The 16,595-nt window shown below is 48.0% G+C and overlaps 1 protein-coding gene across 1 annotated transcript in view; it reads right to left on the minus strand.

The window, feature by feature from the left end:
• The window catches only part of IGF2R (insulin like growth factor 2 receptor), a 110,519-nt gene extending 95,861 nt beyond the window's left edge, over window positions 1-14,658 (minus strand). Inside the window, exon 1 of the mRNA XM_032651793.1 lies at window positions 14,329-14,658. Coding sequence (XP_032507684.1) covers window positions 14,329-14,477 — 149 coding nt within the window. The 5' untranslated portion in view covers window positions 14,478-14,658. The remainder of the gene's footprint in view (window positions 1-14,328) is intronic.
• Window positions 14,659-16,595: the final 1,937 nt, after the last annotated feature.

Here is a 16,595-nt window from a genome sequence, read left to right on the forward strand (position 1 = left end):
GAGAAACACAAAGCCATCTCCACTGAATGCGGTGCAAACGTCTGTCCAAAAGAGAGCAGTCAAAAGAAAAAGCCAGGCTTCCCTGGTGGCGCAGTGGTTGAGAGTCCGCCTGCCGATGCAGGGGACACGGGTTCATGCCCTGGTCCGGAAAGATCCCACTTACCACGGAGTGGCTGGGCACGTGAGCCATGGCCACTGAGCCTGCGCGTCCAGAGCCTGTGCTCCGCAAGAGGAGAGGCCACAACAGTGAGAGGCCCGCGTACCGCAAAAAAAAAAAAAAAAAAAAAGCCAGAAGGCTACAACTGGACAATTATTCTCAACTATGTGACACTGGTGTCTTAATGTGACACCTCTCAAGTTTTCATATATTATCATCACTCAATACCTGCAAAACTGCAACACCTTGCAAATATAATTTGCGCTTCTTTCTAAATTTTTAAAAGAGCTAACATCTAAAATGAAGTATATAAAGTCCCACTATAAAATGTATGGTATGCCCAACCCCTTAAAGAAAAGAAAAAAAAAAAATCTTAGAAAAACCAAGTCCCTGGGACTTCCCCCAGCGGTCCAGTGGTTAAGACTCCAAGCCTCCACTGCAGGGGGCGCGGGTTCGATCCCTGGTCAGGGAACTAAGATCCCACAAACCACGTGGTGTGGCCAAAAATAATAATTTTTTAAAGTTTTAAAAATATTTTTAAAAAGAAAACTGAAAAAAAAAAATAAAAAAATAAAAAAAAAAAAGAAAACTGAATCCCTTCCCTCCAAAACAGCTCCATGAACCTTCATTCTGTCCTTTACTCACATGTGGCCACACGGCCACACTCTTTTGAAATCTTAGTTCCCCCACTCGCCATGAGTCTTGGGGTTATGGTAATGGCCATGTGGCTATTAAACACTTGATTACTGGCCTACAATCATTGGTACATAAAGCAGGATAGGGGTATGATGTAATCAGTAGCAAAATTAGTAAGCATGTACGAATCTATAATTTGGTTTCCTTTTTAAAAAAAAAAGATATACAAGCTAAACTCACATAGCATGGTCACTGGCTAGAGGGAATGTTTTTCTGAATCTAGAGTGAGCAGCGAATACCAAATTTGGGGGATGAGGGGAATGTAAAGTCTTTGCAACCTGAACATCAAAAAAGATTTCTCTGCTTCTGGCCTGCATCCAAGTCCTCTAACAGAACATTCAGGAAACATTTGGCTCACTACTGCCCCTTATCATCATCAGATAGTTTCTCAGCTCATACCTCCAGACCACCAACCTTCAAAATCTGCAACAGTCTCCTAAAATAGGAAGTGGGGAGGGAGTGGTGGGAAATGGCAGAGGGAAAGGAGGTCATGGAAGGAGGCAGGGTTTCCAAAACGGACATTTGCAGCAGAAATGTCAAGAGCATAATGTAACCACTGTTGTCAATAACTTTTTGCTGCTGACACTAAGAGAGAAAAATCTGATCTGGCACAATAAATATGCACCCTGATCTGAAGGCCGGGGGACACATGAGTCTGACACAGCATCATGGCCAAAGCTTATATAGGAAGTACTTCACTTCCTATTCTAAGAAACCCACAAAGCTGTGGATAAAGATATGGAGCCAGCAAAAAAAAAAGCAAGGAAATGCCAGACTTTAGTCTCTGGTTTTCCCTGGTAGTTACACAGGGTCTGGGAGCAGGAAGCCAGTGTCTGGAGAGGGATCCGCTGGAGGCGAGGCTCTAAGTCAGCGTTAGGGCCCAAGGCACCAGGGGGTTGGCAGGGATGCTTTTAAAACCGGCATCGTGAGTGAGTGACCAGGAGAGGTCACGTGAACTAGAGGCAAGCTCCCCCAGAAAGGTGCCAGGGCAACAGGGGAAGGAGCCCACACACCTGGGCCTGAATCCTGCCCCGCCCTGACCAGCCCTGTGGGACACACTTAAGCTCTCTGAGCCCCGCCTTTCCAGTCTACACAGTTGTCTACCTCACAGCCACAGCGAGGAAAACCAAGACTGGGAACGTGGAGTTTTTTGAGACTATTACGATCTAAGCTCTCACCTGGATCAACAGCAGGACTCAGATTGCCTAAAAACTGAGTTCACCAACTTACCTTGCTGAGTCCATCCTGAAGGACTGTCACGTGGCACTGCCAGGCTCTGGAGAGGAGAGGGAAAGGGAGGGGGGGCAGACCCTTGTTTGGGGGCCATCTCCAGGAGCAGCTCAAGACAGAGACCGGGGGCTCTGGACACACACGCGCTCACATACACACACACAGAGATCCGCGCACACACCAGCCACCTCCTGGGACGTCTCAGAAGACAGAACAGGCACTTGGGAGCACCCAAGCCTGCACCATGCAGCCACCAGCTGCCACCAGAACAGAGGTCCGATGAATCAGAAACTTGTGGAAAAGGATAGGTCATACTCTCCCTCAAGAGGTTTCACCGCACTGCAAGGCTGGGCTTCTTAGTAAATCGGCAAGTGCCCTCCACAACAGAAATCTACCATGAAGGACCGGCCTGTCCTCCCTCTGCTACACCTGCCGTATTTTTCATCCCATCCACTCTATGGTACCAGGATGCAGGCCAGGATTTCAACCCGAAACCCTGCTCGCTGAGGACCTTTTTAAAATCTAGATGCTCTCATACTTTGTTCCTCAAATGCAGAAAGAAGGGTTGAATTACAGGCTAAACCTCCTCCTTAATTATATGGATGTCGGAATTCAACTGCCTTTAACGTCAACCCAGCCCACAGCAAAGATATCAAACCTTAAGGCTCGGTCCCCTCATACGCCATCACCAATGCCCCCCAAACCCTCCCAGATCTGGTACCCTTCCTTCAGAGCCCTCAGTACAAGAGGAAGTCTGCCTTCCTAATTTCCGGGCAGTCATCTCAGCTGGTTAGCTCGCGATACTGATGAAAACACTCTCTGGGGGGAGTTCTTCACAAAGGCCAGTGATGTTGTCACAGGAGAAGACTCTGCTTTCAAGATGCTGGAGTCATACAACTCAGAAACCCTAACACCCAGCTGGGGACCAGAAGCACAGTGCCACGTCAGCGGTCACCTTCCTGCGTTCATCTAAAAGAACAACTATATCCCCCCACCCCTCCCCAAGCACTTTCCCTGAATGACCTGCGAACACTGTCACAACCTCCACCCAATCCCTCCAGGCAGTCCCTAAACCTGCTTTCCCCACAACCCTGCCCACCTCTGAAAATGGAACTCCATCCTTTCAATTACTCAGACCAAAAACCTAAGAGTCCGCCTTCCTCTTTCTTTCCTTACATCCCATACCCAATCATGGGCAAATCCTATCAGCTCCACCTTCAAAGTATCCACAATCTGACCACTTGTCACCACAACCCTGGTCCAATCTGTTATAACTTCTTACCTGGTCCATCAGAAATACCGGCTTCCCCTCTAGGGCACTCCTGTGCTCAAAATCCTCCCAGACTCCTGCCTCCCTCAGAATAAAAGCCAGAGTTGTACATTTTTTTTTCACTTTTTTATTGAAGTCTAGTTGATTTACAATGTTAATTTCCGCTGTACAGCAAAGTGATTCAGTTATATGTACACATACGTTCTTTTTCAGAGTCATCTTGATGGCCTGTGGGACCTGGCCCCCAGCTAATCCTCTGCTAAACATTCCTGCCTTCCACCCTCTCCCTTGCTCACGGTGTTCCAGCTGCGTCAGCCAGCATCCTCGCCAGAGCACTGCTACGTGGGTCCCTCTGCCTAGAACACCCTTCCCCTGTTAGACGCGCAGGTCTCCGCCTACAGCAAGACCTCGGGACGGTGCACCCTCTATGAAACAGCTCCACCCACAGACCCTCTCCCCTGCCTCACTCAGCCCATCCACCCAAGTGTCTAACTCACACGGCCCCCTATAAAGGATCCACCCTCAAAAGGCAGAAGAGAGAGAGAGCCTTGTGGGCTTCTCACTCTGTTTTGTGGTAACACTCCTCCAGCAGACAGCAGGTGGAGGGGCCTCAGAGGACACAGAAGGTGGCTCAGTGGAGGCACGCCCTTGTCACTTCTAGGAAGCCACCCCTTCAGCACGTCCATGCTGGTGGTTTGGGTTTCTGTTTGCAGGCCAGGGGTGAGGGGCCAGGAGTGCTGGGGAGTGGCTTTCAGTACAGAACAGTGTTTTTTAAATGTCTAACTGGTTTTCAACTAGAGAATCACACAGATGGTAACAAATTAACGTCACACACAATCAAGACCCAATGGGCTGTCGACCCCTGGATGAGCTCTCCGTGTGCGCTCCGCATGTTTTATTACCACACACACGTATGTGCGAAGAATATTTACAGCATTAAAGCACAAAGGCTCTGATTTAAAAGACAGCTCCTCCCAGGCTGCCACCGGCAAAGGCCACGTTTCACTCTTTCCACATTCCTTCGTCTTTCCCTGGCCCCTCCGTATCCTGAAACAAAACTAGAATTGATACTTTCACAACCTCTGATTTCCTGCAACTCTCCTGGCCCCCAATGAGCAGTGACACGTGCAGGACTCTGCTCCGTCGCCCTGGGGAAGCTGCCCTCCGCAGGTTCACCAAAGGATCTAAAAGTAACAGCAAAATCCCAGCGAAGGTCTCTGGTCGATCTGAAAGGCAAGTTTCATGCTCCCAGAAACTAGAGGGACTGGGATCTCCCCACCCTGCACACAGGCCGGCCCCCCCCGCGCTGGTTACCATAAGGACAGAAATAGGCGTGTGACACACTGCTTCGGGCACCTCAAAACCCCAGCAGCAGCAGCTGGTTCTTAAGTTGTACGGCAAAGTGGAGCTGACGAAGGGCTTTCACATCCATCCCGCCGGCCTCATTCTTGCACCCGCTCCCCACCTACAACAAACGCCCCGGAACCCAGCACCCACCCCCTCCAGGGAAGCCGGGATGGGAGCCCCTTCTGACCACGGACACCGTGCAGAAGTCCTCTGGGCCTCCAGGGCCCCTACAAAAGACAAACAAGGAGGCTCTCTCTTCTCCCCTGGATGGTGGACTAATGCAGCCACCACAGGAAGGAGGGCGATGCCAAGAAAACGGCAGGAAAGGGCCTGGGGCCGCCTGACATATGGCACCTGGCACCCGCCCAACCCTACACCTCCTTGTGCAAGCGAACTCGAGTTGGGCTTTCTGCTACTCAGAGCTAAAGGAATCCTGAAGGATCCATACCTCGCAACCGCAGAATTCTGGATGCAAAATGGACCCTGAGAGTCACACAGCCCAGTGGTTTTAAAGCTTTTTTAAATGATGGAGATGTTTCTTTCTCAAAAGAACTCTTACATGGAGTGCCAATGGCTAGAATGGATAAAGACGAAACGCCCTCTGGTTGAGGCAGAAAGCCCTAGGCACTAACGGAGAAGCCGGGGGTTCAGAGTAACCAGCTAAAAATATCACTGACCTAATGCAGAGACTCTTAACCTATAGAAATAAAGCAGTCACTGCCGTCACCACCATTTATGAACACTGAGGATGGCCAGGCACTTAAACGCACTCTGGTTCTCATACCACCCTAAAAACATGATTCACACCCTGATTTGACACAGAAGGAGACCAAAACTGTCCACATTCAAAAGCTGGACAGTTGACTTCCAAAACTCCACTCTCAGCCCTCTTGAAGAGGAAACGGAGATCCAGAGAAAAGAGGTGATCCTGCCACACCAGCACAGTAACCCAGCTCTCCAGACTCCACCTGCAGGCAGCCCTCACTGTACCCTGCCAACCGCAATCAACAGAGATCCAGCAGCTGTCTCCAAGCGGGAACAGGGCTGGGTGTGATACTTAGGACAGAAAAGCACCTCAGACCAGCCACACAGACACACCAGCCAGAGGAACGCCCTGCCCATCCCCCGGTCTCCGCCCAGCAACTTGCAGCCAAGCTCCAACAACTGCTCCCAGCTCAATCCTGCACAGCTACACAAAAAGAGACCACAAACGTCCCAGAGAAGGCTTACTGCAAAGAGCACGATCAAGAAGCACCAGTCGTCATGAGGGCAACAACACCATGAAAATGAGATGACAAATGCCAACAAAGAAACTGGGCCCAAGGAAAGAGAATTAATAGAGCAATCAGAGCAGGATTTAACAATGCATCTTCCACGGGATGAGAAAAGCTGTGGCATCCATGAAGAACAGGCAGCTGTGAATATATATCAACTCTAAACCTTGTTGGAATTTTTTTAAAAAACAGGAAAGTTGAAGAGCTTATGAACAACAGGAGAATTGCTGGCCTGGGAGACAGAACACAAGACATTCTTCTGGAGCCCTGACCAAAGTGGTAGTCAGATACAAAGTATAAAAGAGAAACCAAGCAGAACAAAATATAAGTTATGATAAAGAACAGCTGAACAGCACAATTAATGAAACTCTGACCCTAGCAGAGAACATTTTTTCCAAACACACAGAACACTATTAACTTGACTAGGTGCTAGGCCACAGTTTCACCACATTTACTGCCCACAGTGCGGGGGTGGGATGGGGGTGGGGATTCCATTTACCTGGGGAAAGAAAAGAGTTTTAAAAATTAGTGGGCCCAGGAAGTTTAAATAGTTAGAACTTTTGGGTACAAGAAGGAAATATTTAGAACTGAAGGATGAAAAAACTATGTATCAAAACCTAAGTAGTATAGGACTCAGGACAAAGAAACACATAGCTTTAAATTCATCCCTCAGTTATGTAAACTGATTTAAAAGATCTAAGCTTTCAACTCGAACTAGAAAAAAAGAGGATAAACAACAAGATCCTACTGTGTGGCACAGGAAACTATATTCAATATCCTGTAATAAATCATAATGGAAAATAATATATATGTATAACGGAATCACTTTGCTGTACAGCAGAAATTCACACAATATTGCAAATCAGCTATACTTCAATTAAACAAATTTAAAAAAATAAAAAATAAAAATTAGGCAGAAGTTAGAAATAGCAGAAATTAATAAAATCAAGATTTAATGGTGATAGAGATGGTGAACCAAAAAAAATGCTATGGGCTTCCCTGGTGGTGCAGTGGTTAACATCCGCCTGCCAATGCAGGGGACACAGGTTCAAGCCCTGGTCCGGGAAGATCCCACTTGCCACGGAGCAACTAAGCCTGTGCACCATAACTACTGAGCCTGCGCTCTAGAGCCCGTGAGCCACAACTACTGAGCCCAAAAGGCACAACTACTGAGCCTGTGTGCCTAGAGCCCGTGCTTCCCAACAAGAGAAGCCACCGCAATGAGAAGCCCACGCACCGCAACCGAGTGGCCCCCACTCGCCGCAACTAGAGAAAGCCCATGCGCACAGCAACGAAGACCCAATGCAGTCAACTATAAATTAATTAAAATGCTAGTTCTTTTGAAAAGACTAAAAAAGGGTAGAAAAGTCTTTAGTAAATATGTTAAGGGAAAAAAGAAAAATCAGGAATTTTTAAAATGTACCTACAGATTCAAAAAGTATTTCCAAAAGCAAATATGTAGCATGCTACATATTTATATGTGAATACATAATTAAAATGACAATTTCCTCAGAAAATAGAGACTATCAAAATTGGCTCAAAAAAAGTACAGAATCTTAATAAACAAAGTAGATGAAATGGAAACCATAATCAAAACTCCTCTTCCACTACATTCTACCTCCACAAAGGCACCAGGCCCAGATAGTTTTACTAGTGAGTTCTACCAAAATTTAAGGAAGAGAAATTGTCCATCCTATACAAAAACTGTTCCACAGCATATAAAATACTAAAAGCTAACTGGCTCTCTCCACAAAGCAAACATTCTTTATACTAAATTCAGGCAAGAATAGTACAGCAAAGAAAATTATAGCCCAAGCTCACTTAAAAACACAGTTGCAAGCCTCCGATATAAAACATCAAGAAATAGAAACGGATCTATTTCTATTTCACCTTTTCCTCACATCACACATAAAAATTAACTAGCAAAATTGATCACAGGGCTAAACATAAAGTTAAAACTATAAAACTTCCAGAAACAAACATAGGAGAGAATATTTTTGACCTTAGAGTAGACCAGTTGTTCTCAAGTGGAGGTAATTTTGCCTCCTCCCCACCCCCTGGGGTCATTTAAAATGTCTGAGGACATTACTGTTTGTCACAAATGGGGGAAGGGTTGTTCCTGGCATCTAATGGGTGAGACCAGGGGTGCTCTCATCAATACTAAGGATGGGGGGCTTCCCTGGTGGCGCAGTGGTTGCGAGTCTGCCTGCCAGTGCAGGGGACACGGGTTCGAGCCCTGGTCTGGGAGGATCCCACATGCCGCGGAGCAACTGGGCCCGTGAGCCACAACTACTGAGCCTGCGCGTCTGGAGCCTGTGCTCCGCAACGAGGGGGGCCGCCATAGTGAGGGGCCCACGCACCGCGATGGGGAGCGGCCCCCGCTCACCTCAACTAGAGAAAGCCCTCGCACAGAAACGAAGACCCAACACAGCAAAAATAAATTAATTAATTAATAAACTCCTACCCACAACATCTTCTAAAAAAAAAAAAAAATACTAAGGATGGGCCCCACAACAAAGATTTATCCAGGCCAAATGTCAAATGTGCTGAGGTTGAGAAACCTTGGAACAGGCAAAGATTTCTTAGGCTACACAAAGCACAAACAATTAAAAAAAAAAAAAAAAGATAAATTGAAGTCCATCAAAATTAAGAACTATCCTTTCTTCAAAGAATATATTAAGAAAATAAAAAAGCAAGCCAAAGACTGGGAGAAAATACACATTATACATACCTGAGAAAGGACTTGACCCATAATATATAAAGAACTCTTAAAACACAGTAAGATGACCCCCAAAAGTGTGTTAAGGGATGAGAGGGAAAAACAAAAACAATTTTTCTTAAAGAACTACAAAAGATATCCAAATGGTCCATAAGCACATGAAAGATGTTCATCATTAGGCATCCCAAGAAATACAGAAAAAGATGCCCAACATCACGAGTCAGCAGGGATATGAAAATTAAAGCCACACTGAGGTACCACTAGACACGCACTAGGATGACTAAAATTAAGACGACTGATACGATCAAGTGTTGTTAAGGATGTAGAAACACTGGAACTTTCACACTGCTGATGGGAATACAAAATGGACAACCCCTTTGGAAGTCAGTTTGACAACTCACTCACTCCCCATTCACTGAACAATCCCACTCCTAGGTATCAAAAAAAAAAAGCGTATGTCCACACAAAATCTTACACACTAATATGCACAACAGCTTTGTTTCATAATAGCCAAAAACTAGTAACATGTAGATGAGTCTTGGGTCAAAAAGAAAATCAAAACTAAGACTACACATTATTTAAAACTGCAGGACTTCCCTGGTGGCGCAGTGGTTAATAATCCACCTGCCAATGCAGGGGACGTGGGTTCGAGCCCTGGTCCGGGAAGATCCCACATGCCGTGGAGCAATTAAGCCCGTGTGCCACAACTACTGAGCCTGCGCTCTAGAGCCCGCGAGCCACAACTACTGAGCCCACGTGCCACAACTACTGAAGCCCACGCCTAGAGCCCGTGCTCCACAAAAGAAGCCACCACAATGAGAAGCCCGCGCACTGCAACAAAGAGCAGCCCCCGCTCCCCGAATCTAAAGAAAGCCAGTGCACAGCAAGAGACCCAACGCAGCCAAAAATAAATTAATTAATTAATTTAAAAAACTGCAAAAAAAATTTTTTTTAATAAATAAAATAAAATTAGCAAAACTAAAGGGAAAAGGACGTTTGTTGCTGCCTCCCTGGGGGGAGCAGTCGTAGCCAGCGGTCTTCTGGATCTGTTCAGTTGGTGGTGTCTCCACTCCAGCTCTGGCCCTTCCCAGTTTTCCCCTCTGCTTAAGAAATGCCTAAGGAATACTTGGAGAATAAATGAATCCTGTGTCGCCCTGCCAGGATTAAAGGGGAGGAGACACCATTAGCATAAATTCAGGCCTCTGTCCCTCACTGGTCATGAGCCAGCTATGAGGAAGATACAAAGGACCCACAGGTATACCGGATCTCAGCTACCTCCACCTCCATGACCAGTGGGGGCACTACCAAGAGAGCTCGCGGCTGGGACAATAAAAAGGAAAGAGAAAAGAAAAATGAGAAGAAAAAGAACAGTATCTGCAAAGGAACAAGCTACTTTCCACCATCAGTCCCAGTTCTTCGACCCTCATGAATTCTCTCTGCCCAGCACACTACAGTTTTATAGGCCAAGATCAAAATAAAGATGAGACATCTAAATTATTTTACTCAACCCCCATCTTTTAAAAATCCCTCCGTGAAACGCTGATAAAAAACATGAAGCCCGATCAGGAATTCATTTCCTGGGAATCTGTCAGGACGCTGTTCTAAGAATTAAAGCATGCGGTCTAACATACCCCTAATTAACAATCTTGGGCTACACACACTTATTGTTGCAAGAAACATACACAAATGGATGTGGTCCAGGTTCAACATGTGGCCTAAATTAGGCATATAAGCACTATTCCTTCAGAAAAATCACAGGGAAAAAAAATATCTCCTTAGAAACATCAACTAAACCAACCTCAACTCCCAGCTGGCTTCATTATTCTCTTGTCCTCAATGTAACAAAAACTTTCCAGCATTTATACCCAAACAATTGGGGGAAAACTTGTTCTGAATAAATTTTAAGGTACTTAACTAACTAAATCAAGCCAGCCCAAAGCGTTACTTTATCACTAGTACAAACTGTTAGAACCGCACTCATTAAGAACGTTGTGAACACCAAAATAAAGGGTGGAAACTAACCGATTACATATGTAAGATGGCCTTTTACAAAATGTATCTCACACAGTAAAGAGTAAAGCTGTGGACAAGTGGAGGGCCTTCTGGTCACTCTGGTGACTCTGCATGGCTGCCCTCTGCCCCCCTCACCTCTTGTTCTCGTGGGTCCTGCCCCAGCGACCTTTGGACATCCCTCACCAGCACAGCACTCCTTCGGGCCCCAGGCCCTCCATGCGTGCCAGTCCCACGGGCACTCACACTGGCCTCTGGATTCAAGTGCTTTCTTTCTACTACACACCACCTCCCGAGAAATAGGTGAGTGATAAGAATCTCCGACTTTTTCCACAGCATAGGACTCACCTGGTGCGTCAATCCTTGTGAAGCTTAAAAAACACACAACTGAGGCTCTCCAACGAACAGGCGCTACAAGTGCCGAGAGCGCAGATACACTTTGGGAAACTTGCCTTTGTCGTGCCTGCTTTTCACTGCCCAGCTCTCTCCACAGACACAAAGGTATTAAAGCTGCTGCTGATTCAGTTGCTTCGCTGTTGCCTTCATCCCCGCCATTAACGAACTGCAAGGGGACAGCACCCTGCCCACCACCCTCACCCCAGGAGGGGTCAGAGCCACACGGGTGCCCTGCAGGCAACCCTGAAGCAGGCCCAGACCTCCCTCGTGTTGGTCCTAAGGGACTGCAGGTGAAAAGTGCCCTCTCAGGTTCTAGAGAGCTGGGCTTGGGAGGAGAGGTTGTTTTCCCAGAAATCCAACTCCCTTTTCCAGTGACACGAGAACTGCCTGCCAGGGCTCTAGCTGATGCTGGGTGGCATCCGGGCACCCCAAACCTGCACCTGAGGGGATCTGGAAACCGCGCCAGGCACCAAACCACCAGGAACAGGAGAGTCTTCCACGGAAAAACATGTTTCTCGTTACAAGCAACCAATTTACAAACATTTGGAACGTGACCCGGTGTCTACGGGGACTGCTACCACCGACAAGCTGCACAAACAGTAACAGCAGAAGTCTGCTTTTCACACTCACAGTGAGACCTGGGGAGTTATTTACAAGTGGACGCCCAGGGGTGGAACAAAAGGCAGCTGAAAACATCCGGCTTTGGTGCTACTTGGTTTTTTTTGGTGCTACTTGGTTTTTCAAACTGCATTTAAAAAGATGTTCAGGGCTTCCCTGGTGGCGCAATGGTTAAGAATCTGCCTGCCAATGTAGGGGACACGGGTTCGAGCCCTGAGCGGGGAGGATCCCACATGCTGCGGAGCAACTAGGCCCGTGCGCCACAGCTGCTGAGCCTGAGCTCTAGAGCCCGCGGGCCACATCTACTGAGCCAGCGTGCCATAACTACTGAAGCCTGCACACCTAGAACCTGTGCTCTGCAATGGGAGAGGCCATCGCAATGGGAACCCCACGCACCGCAGTGAAGAGTAGCCTCCGCTCGCAGCAACTGGAGAGAGCCCGCGTGCAGTGAAGAAGACCCAACACAGCCTAAATAAATAAATAAATAAAATTTAAAAAAAAAAAAAAAAAAAGATGTTCAGCCCATTCAAGTATGTGCTAGAGTTAAGGAACTTCTAGCCAATGTTACCTCATTCAAGAAAACCAATTTTTTTAAAACCCCCTCCCCAAGGGTTAAAAAAAAAAAGAAACAAGTCTTAATGAGTATTTAAGCCAAGGAATCCATTTGAAACAGGAACAAATAGAAAGAATTCACTTTGCAGGTAGGGAGTTTGAAGTGTAGATTTTTAAACACAGCTATGGGGAAGTCTCAAGGAGAAACCATAGAGCAGTAACGGGAAAGAAATGTGCACAAGCCCAGCTGTGACCTGCCTGGGGTTGCGGTCCTGAGGAAGGCTGGCAGAAAGGACCTAAGCCAACGTGAAAGCTCTCCTAAGACCTCAGAGGGCACATGCTAAATGCATATCCCCTCAGAACACCATGGAGCATTTCCTGAGTTATGCCCACGTGTGACCATGAGGCGAAGCATTTCAAGATACAACGGCCATTTCCTACTGGACCAAGAGGCCGAAGTCCACCTGGAGATGAGGATCATAAACCAGGTTCCAGGCGCTGGGACAATACCACCCTAACGCAGAAGTGAGGGCCCCCGCAGCAGCCGCGGAGCAGAGGTCTGCCGTCGAGGCCAACTTTAACCTCAACTATTAAGAAATCAATTCCAATTTGCTAACAACACCAAGACTTCAACACCACGAGCCCAGCTGAGCTAACTTCTCACAGATGCGTTTGGTCACAGCAGCCATTATTCGAAAACTTCCTCCTTTAAAGGTCAGTTGCAGCTTGACCTTGCGTCAGCTAGGGCCCTTTTCGCTGTAACGGGGGCTTCCGTGAGTAACTACTATCTTAGGGCGGCTAACTGGCCTACTAACTTATGTGCTGTAAACTCTCCCTCCCGCCCCGCTACCCCTTTCCAAAAAAGGGAAAAGAAAGAATACGGGCCTTTCCATTTCGATTGTGAGCTCAGCCTCACTCTCCTCAGAGGAATAATTTCTCCAAGTTCTGAATTCAGGGGTAATAGGACCATCTCTGATGCCAGGGAAGAATATGAACCCCATAAACGCCACCACAAACTCAAAATTCAGCTCAAAGTGGGCTAAACCTCACTTCATTCTGCGAAGTAACTTGCTAACACCAGGGATAACTGTTGACTGTTCACTAATCTTTCAGAACTTTTCATCCTTTTTTTTTAACCAAAGTTTAAAACATAAATAAAAGTTGTACTTTCCATCATCCTAAACAGTCCAGAGAAAGTTGGTTAGAAAATTCTCGGAATTGGCAGCTCCCCAGCCCCAGGACTCCCGGCCATGGCAGGACACTAACAGCCCTCATTGGGACGTGCGATTATACAATCATGGTTCCCAGAGCAAAAGACTCCACTAGAATAATCCACCCGGAGACAATGACATCATGTGAACAACTAGACAGGAAGTTAGGCTCGGAGAAGTGAAGGGTGAAGTCTTGAAAGCCAGTACTGGATGACCACCCTCCATTCCCCCGATCCAAAAAAAAAAAACCCAAAAAGTCACCTTCTGCAGAAAGGCTACTTTAAAGAAAAAATGGAAAACCCACATGGAGGAAAGCAATCAGCAAATGAAACCAAAACCCCCCAACTCCACGGCCATTGGTGCGGGTGAGTCTTTCCAAACTAATGGCCCCCTCTAAAGCCCCGCTGGTGGAACTTTGAGGAAAACGTGGAGTGGGAACAAAGCAGAGCAGTAGTTCCTGCGTCCTCCAACTTTCGCAGGCACACCGCTGAGAGGGCAAGCGCTGGGCGTGAGGTGGCCGCAGTGTGTCACCCGGGCGGGTGGCGGCGGCCGGCCCCTCGCACACAAAGCCGCCCCAGACTTAGTGACAGCCACAAGTGGTCCGGCGACGGACCCCAGCCAGCGCCGGGCCGCCGGAGCCCCCGCGCCCCCCGCCCGCGCCCATGACCCCCAGCCTCTTATCCTCCGCCACCACGCGGGCAACTTTCCCTCGGGGACGGGCTGACCCAAGCCCGGACCAGAGGCGACTCGGGGACCCCGGCCCCTCCCCCGAGCGCCCCTGCCCCCCACCCCGCCCGCCGCGCGCTGGGGCACCGCGATAGAAGCCTGCACCCAGGCGGGCCACCCACCTGCACAGCTCGGGGAACTCGGCGCCCTGGGTCCCCGCGGCCCCCGGGGCCCAGACCAGTAGCAGCAGCTGCAGCAGGAGCAGGGAGCGCGGCGGGCGGCCGGCGGGCGCGGGCCCCAGGTGGGCGCTCCGGCCGGCAGCGGCCCCCATCGCGCCGGGCCCCGGCTGCGCGGCTGGAGCGGAGCTAGCGGCGCGCGGCTGCCGGGGGCCGCGCTCGGGACATGGCTGCGCCGCCAGGGCGGAGGCGGAGGCGGAGAGGAGCGCGAGGAGCTGGAGCAGAGCAGGAGCCCGAGAGGCGCGCGGCTTGTCTGGACTCAGCTGCGGCCCCGCGACCGGTCACGTGACCGCCGGGCGGCACCGCCCCCTCCCCCGCCCAGCTCACATGACTCGCTTGTTCAGGTGATCCCCGCCCGCCGGGCTCCGCCCAGGCCCGGTCACGTGAGCGTCGCACGCGCCGGGCAGGAAGCGGCGCGGCGGCCTCGCGGGCGCAGGTGCGGCCTCGAGGCCTGCGTCACGGATGCTGTCACGGCGGGGACACGGCCACCGCCTCAGTTTCTCCCAGCGCGCACTCTGGGTCGCGATGTGGGTGCTTCCCAACTTGGATTCACCGTTTCCCACCCTGGACCGTTAGGGAGGGGAAAATAAGGCTTAGACTTAAGGTGCCGTAAATGCCACCGCACAGCCCTGTTATTTCGGATCCTTGATGAATGGGAACCCACTTTTCTTGCCCTACGGAAGTAGATCGCGGAGCCCTACACGGGGCTTTCCAACCATTGTCCAGCAGAGCTTCTCACAACCTTGTGTGACAATGTTATTTCCCACGCGTGGGCTTCCTACAATAAGGAAGGGCGGCGCCAATATAGGAACTTGAAATATAGAGGAGGCCAAAATGTAGCTATCAAGCGAGTGCCACTCAGCAAAGCTTTATTAATCCCTCTAGTCAAATATTTTATTAAACCCATACTATGTGACTGACTGAGCTAGGCACAATGAAAATAAGAAGGTAAATCCGAAAAGACATGAACTCAAAAAGTTTACCTTACACAGAATAATCTGATTATTATACAGAATTATCATGATGGTAACCGCTCATCCTTTTTAATGCTTACTCCATACCAGACACTGTGTTAGCACTTAACATGCATGAATCCAGGAACCGTTATAAATGAGGAACGAAGGCACAAAGATGTTAAGTAACTTACCCAAAGCCACTTTGATGTGGCAAAGCAGGAATTCAAACGCATACAATAATAGCTAACATTTATTGAGCAGGTGATTATGTGCCAAGTACGGTTGTGGTGCTTTGATTTAGCTCAGTTAATCTTAACACAATCCTATAAGAGATGTATCTTTATAGCACCCATTTTACAGATAAGGAAATTGAGGCACAGAGAGATTAAAAAGCTTGCAAGTCACACGGCTAGTAAGCGGAGAAGCCAGGGTTTAAGCTCAAGCTAGACAGTCCCAGAGCGTGTGGCTTGGCCACGATGCTATATTGCCAAAGAGGAATATGGCCCAAGAAAGGAAAGTTGGTGTGGTGGCTCAAAGGGCGTGCTCAGATATCCAACTGTGGGCATCATGAAAGTGTTCATATTTTGCAACTCCAGTGTTATAATTGTTACAGGCAAAGATCTTCAGTGGAAACTAAAACCATCAGGTGAAAAATAATTGCAAATCGGAACATTCACTTTGTCTCAAAGGATATTTCCCTAATAAAGAAAAATATATCTTTACAATGGAAAGGTCTGGTAGAACCAACTTTATCAAGAAATTAAAGTTCATATCACCAAGATTTGGAAAAACTAACATTTTCTGCTTCCTAAAATGATGCAATGAAAAATACTGCTAAAGGATAATATTTAAAAGAGAGCATAATCATGACTCAGACACAGGTGTAAAATGAACATGTGTCAAAGATAATACTTAACTCCTTAATGTCAGACCACTAACATGTTCCAACTGGTTCAAAAGAGAATCCAAAGACGATCCAATGCATACACACGCAGTCAGGAATGCTGAAGTTAAGTTGCCTAATAGATGGAAGATTAGTCAACGCTCATAGGTCAAATGAATGTCAAAGGAACAAAATTTGCATTTCTAAAGACAAGAATGCCAGACATTACCATCAGTATTCCACAATTTAGAGAGCTGTAAAATAGCTCAATGATAATGAAAGGCTCAAAACCCCAGAGAATCAGCTAATGCCCAAAGTTGCATTAGGCAGCAGCTAGCTTTCCACTGAAGTTACCCAATAATTTTTTTGGTCCA

The sequence above is a fragment of the Phocoena sinus genome, chromosome 12, assembly GCF_008692025.1.
Source record: "Phocoena sinus isolate mPhoSin1 chromosome 12, mPhoSin1.pri, whole genome shotgun sequence".
NCBI classification, from domain to species: domain Eukaryota; kingdom Metazoa; phylum Chordata; class Mammalia; order Artiodactyla; family Phocoenidae; genus Phocoena; species Phocoena sinus.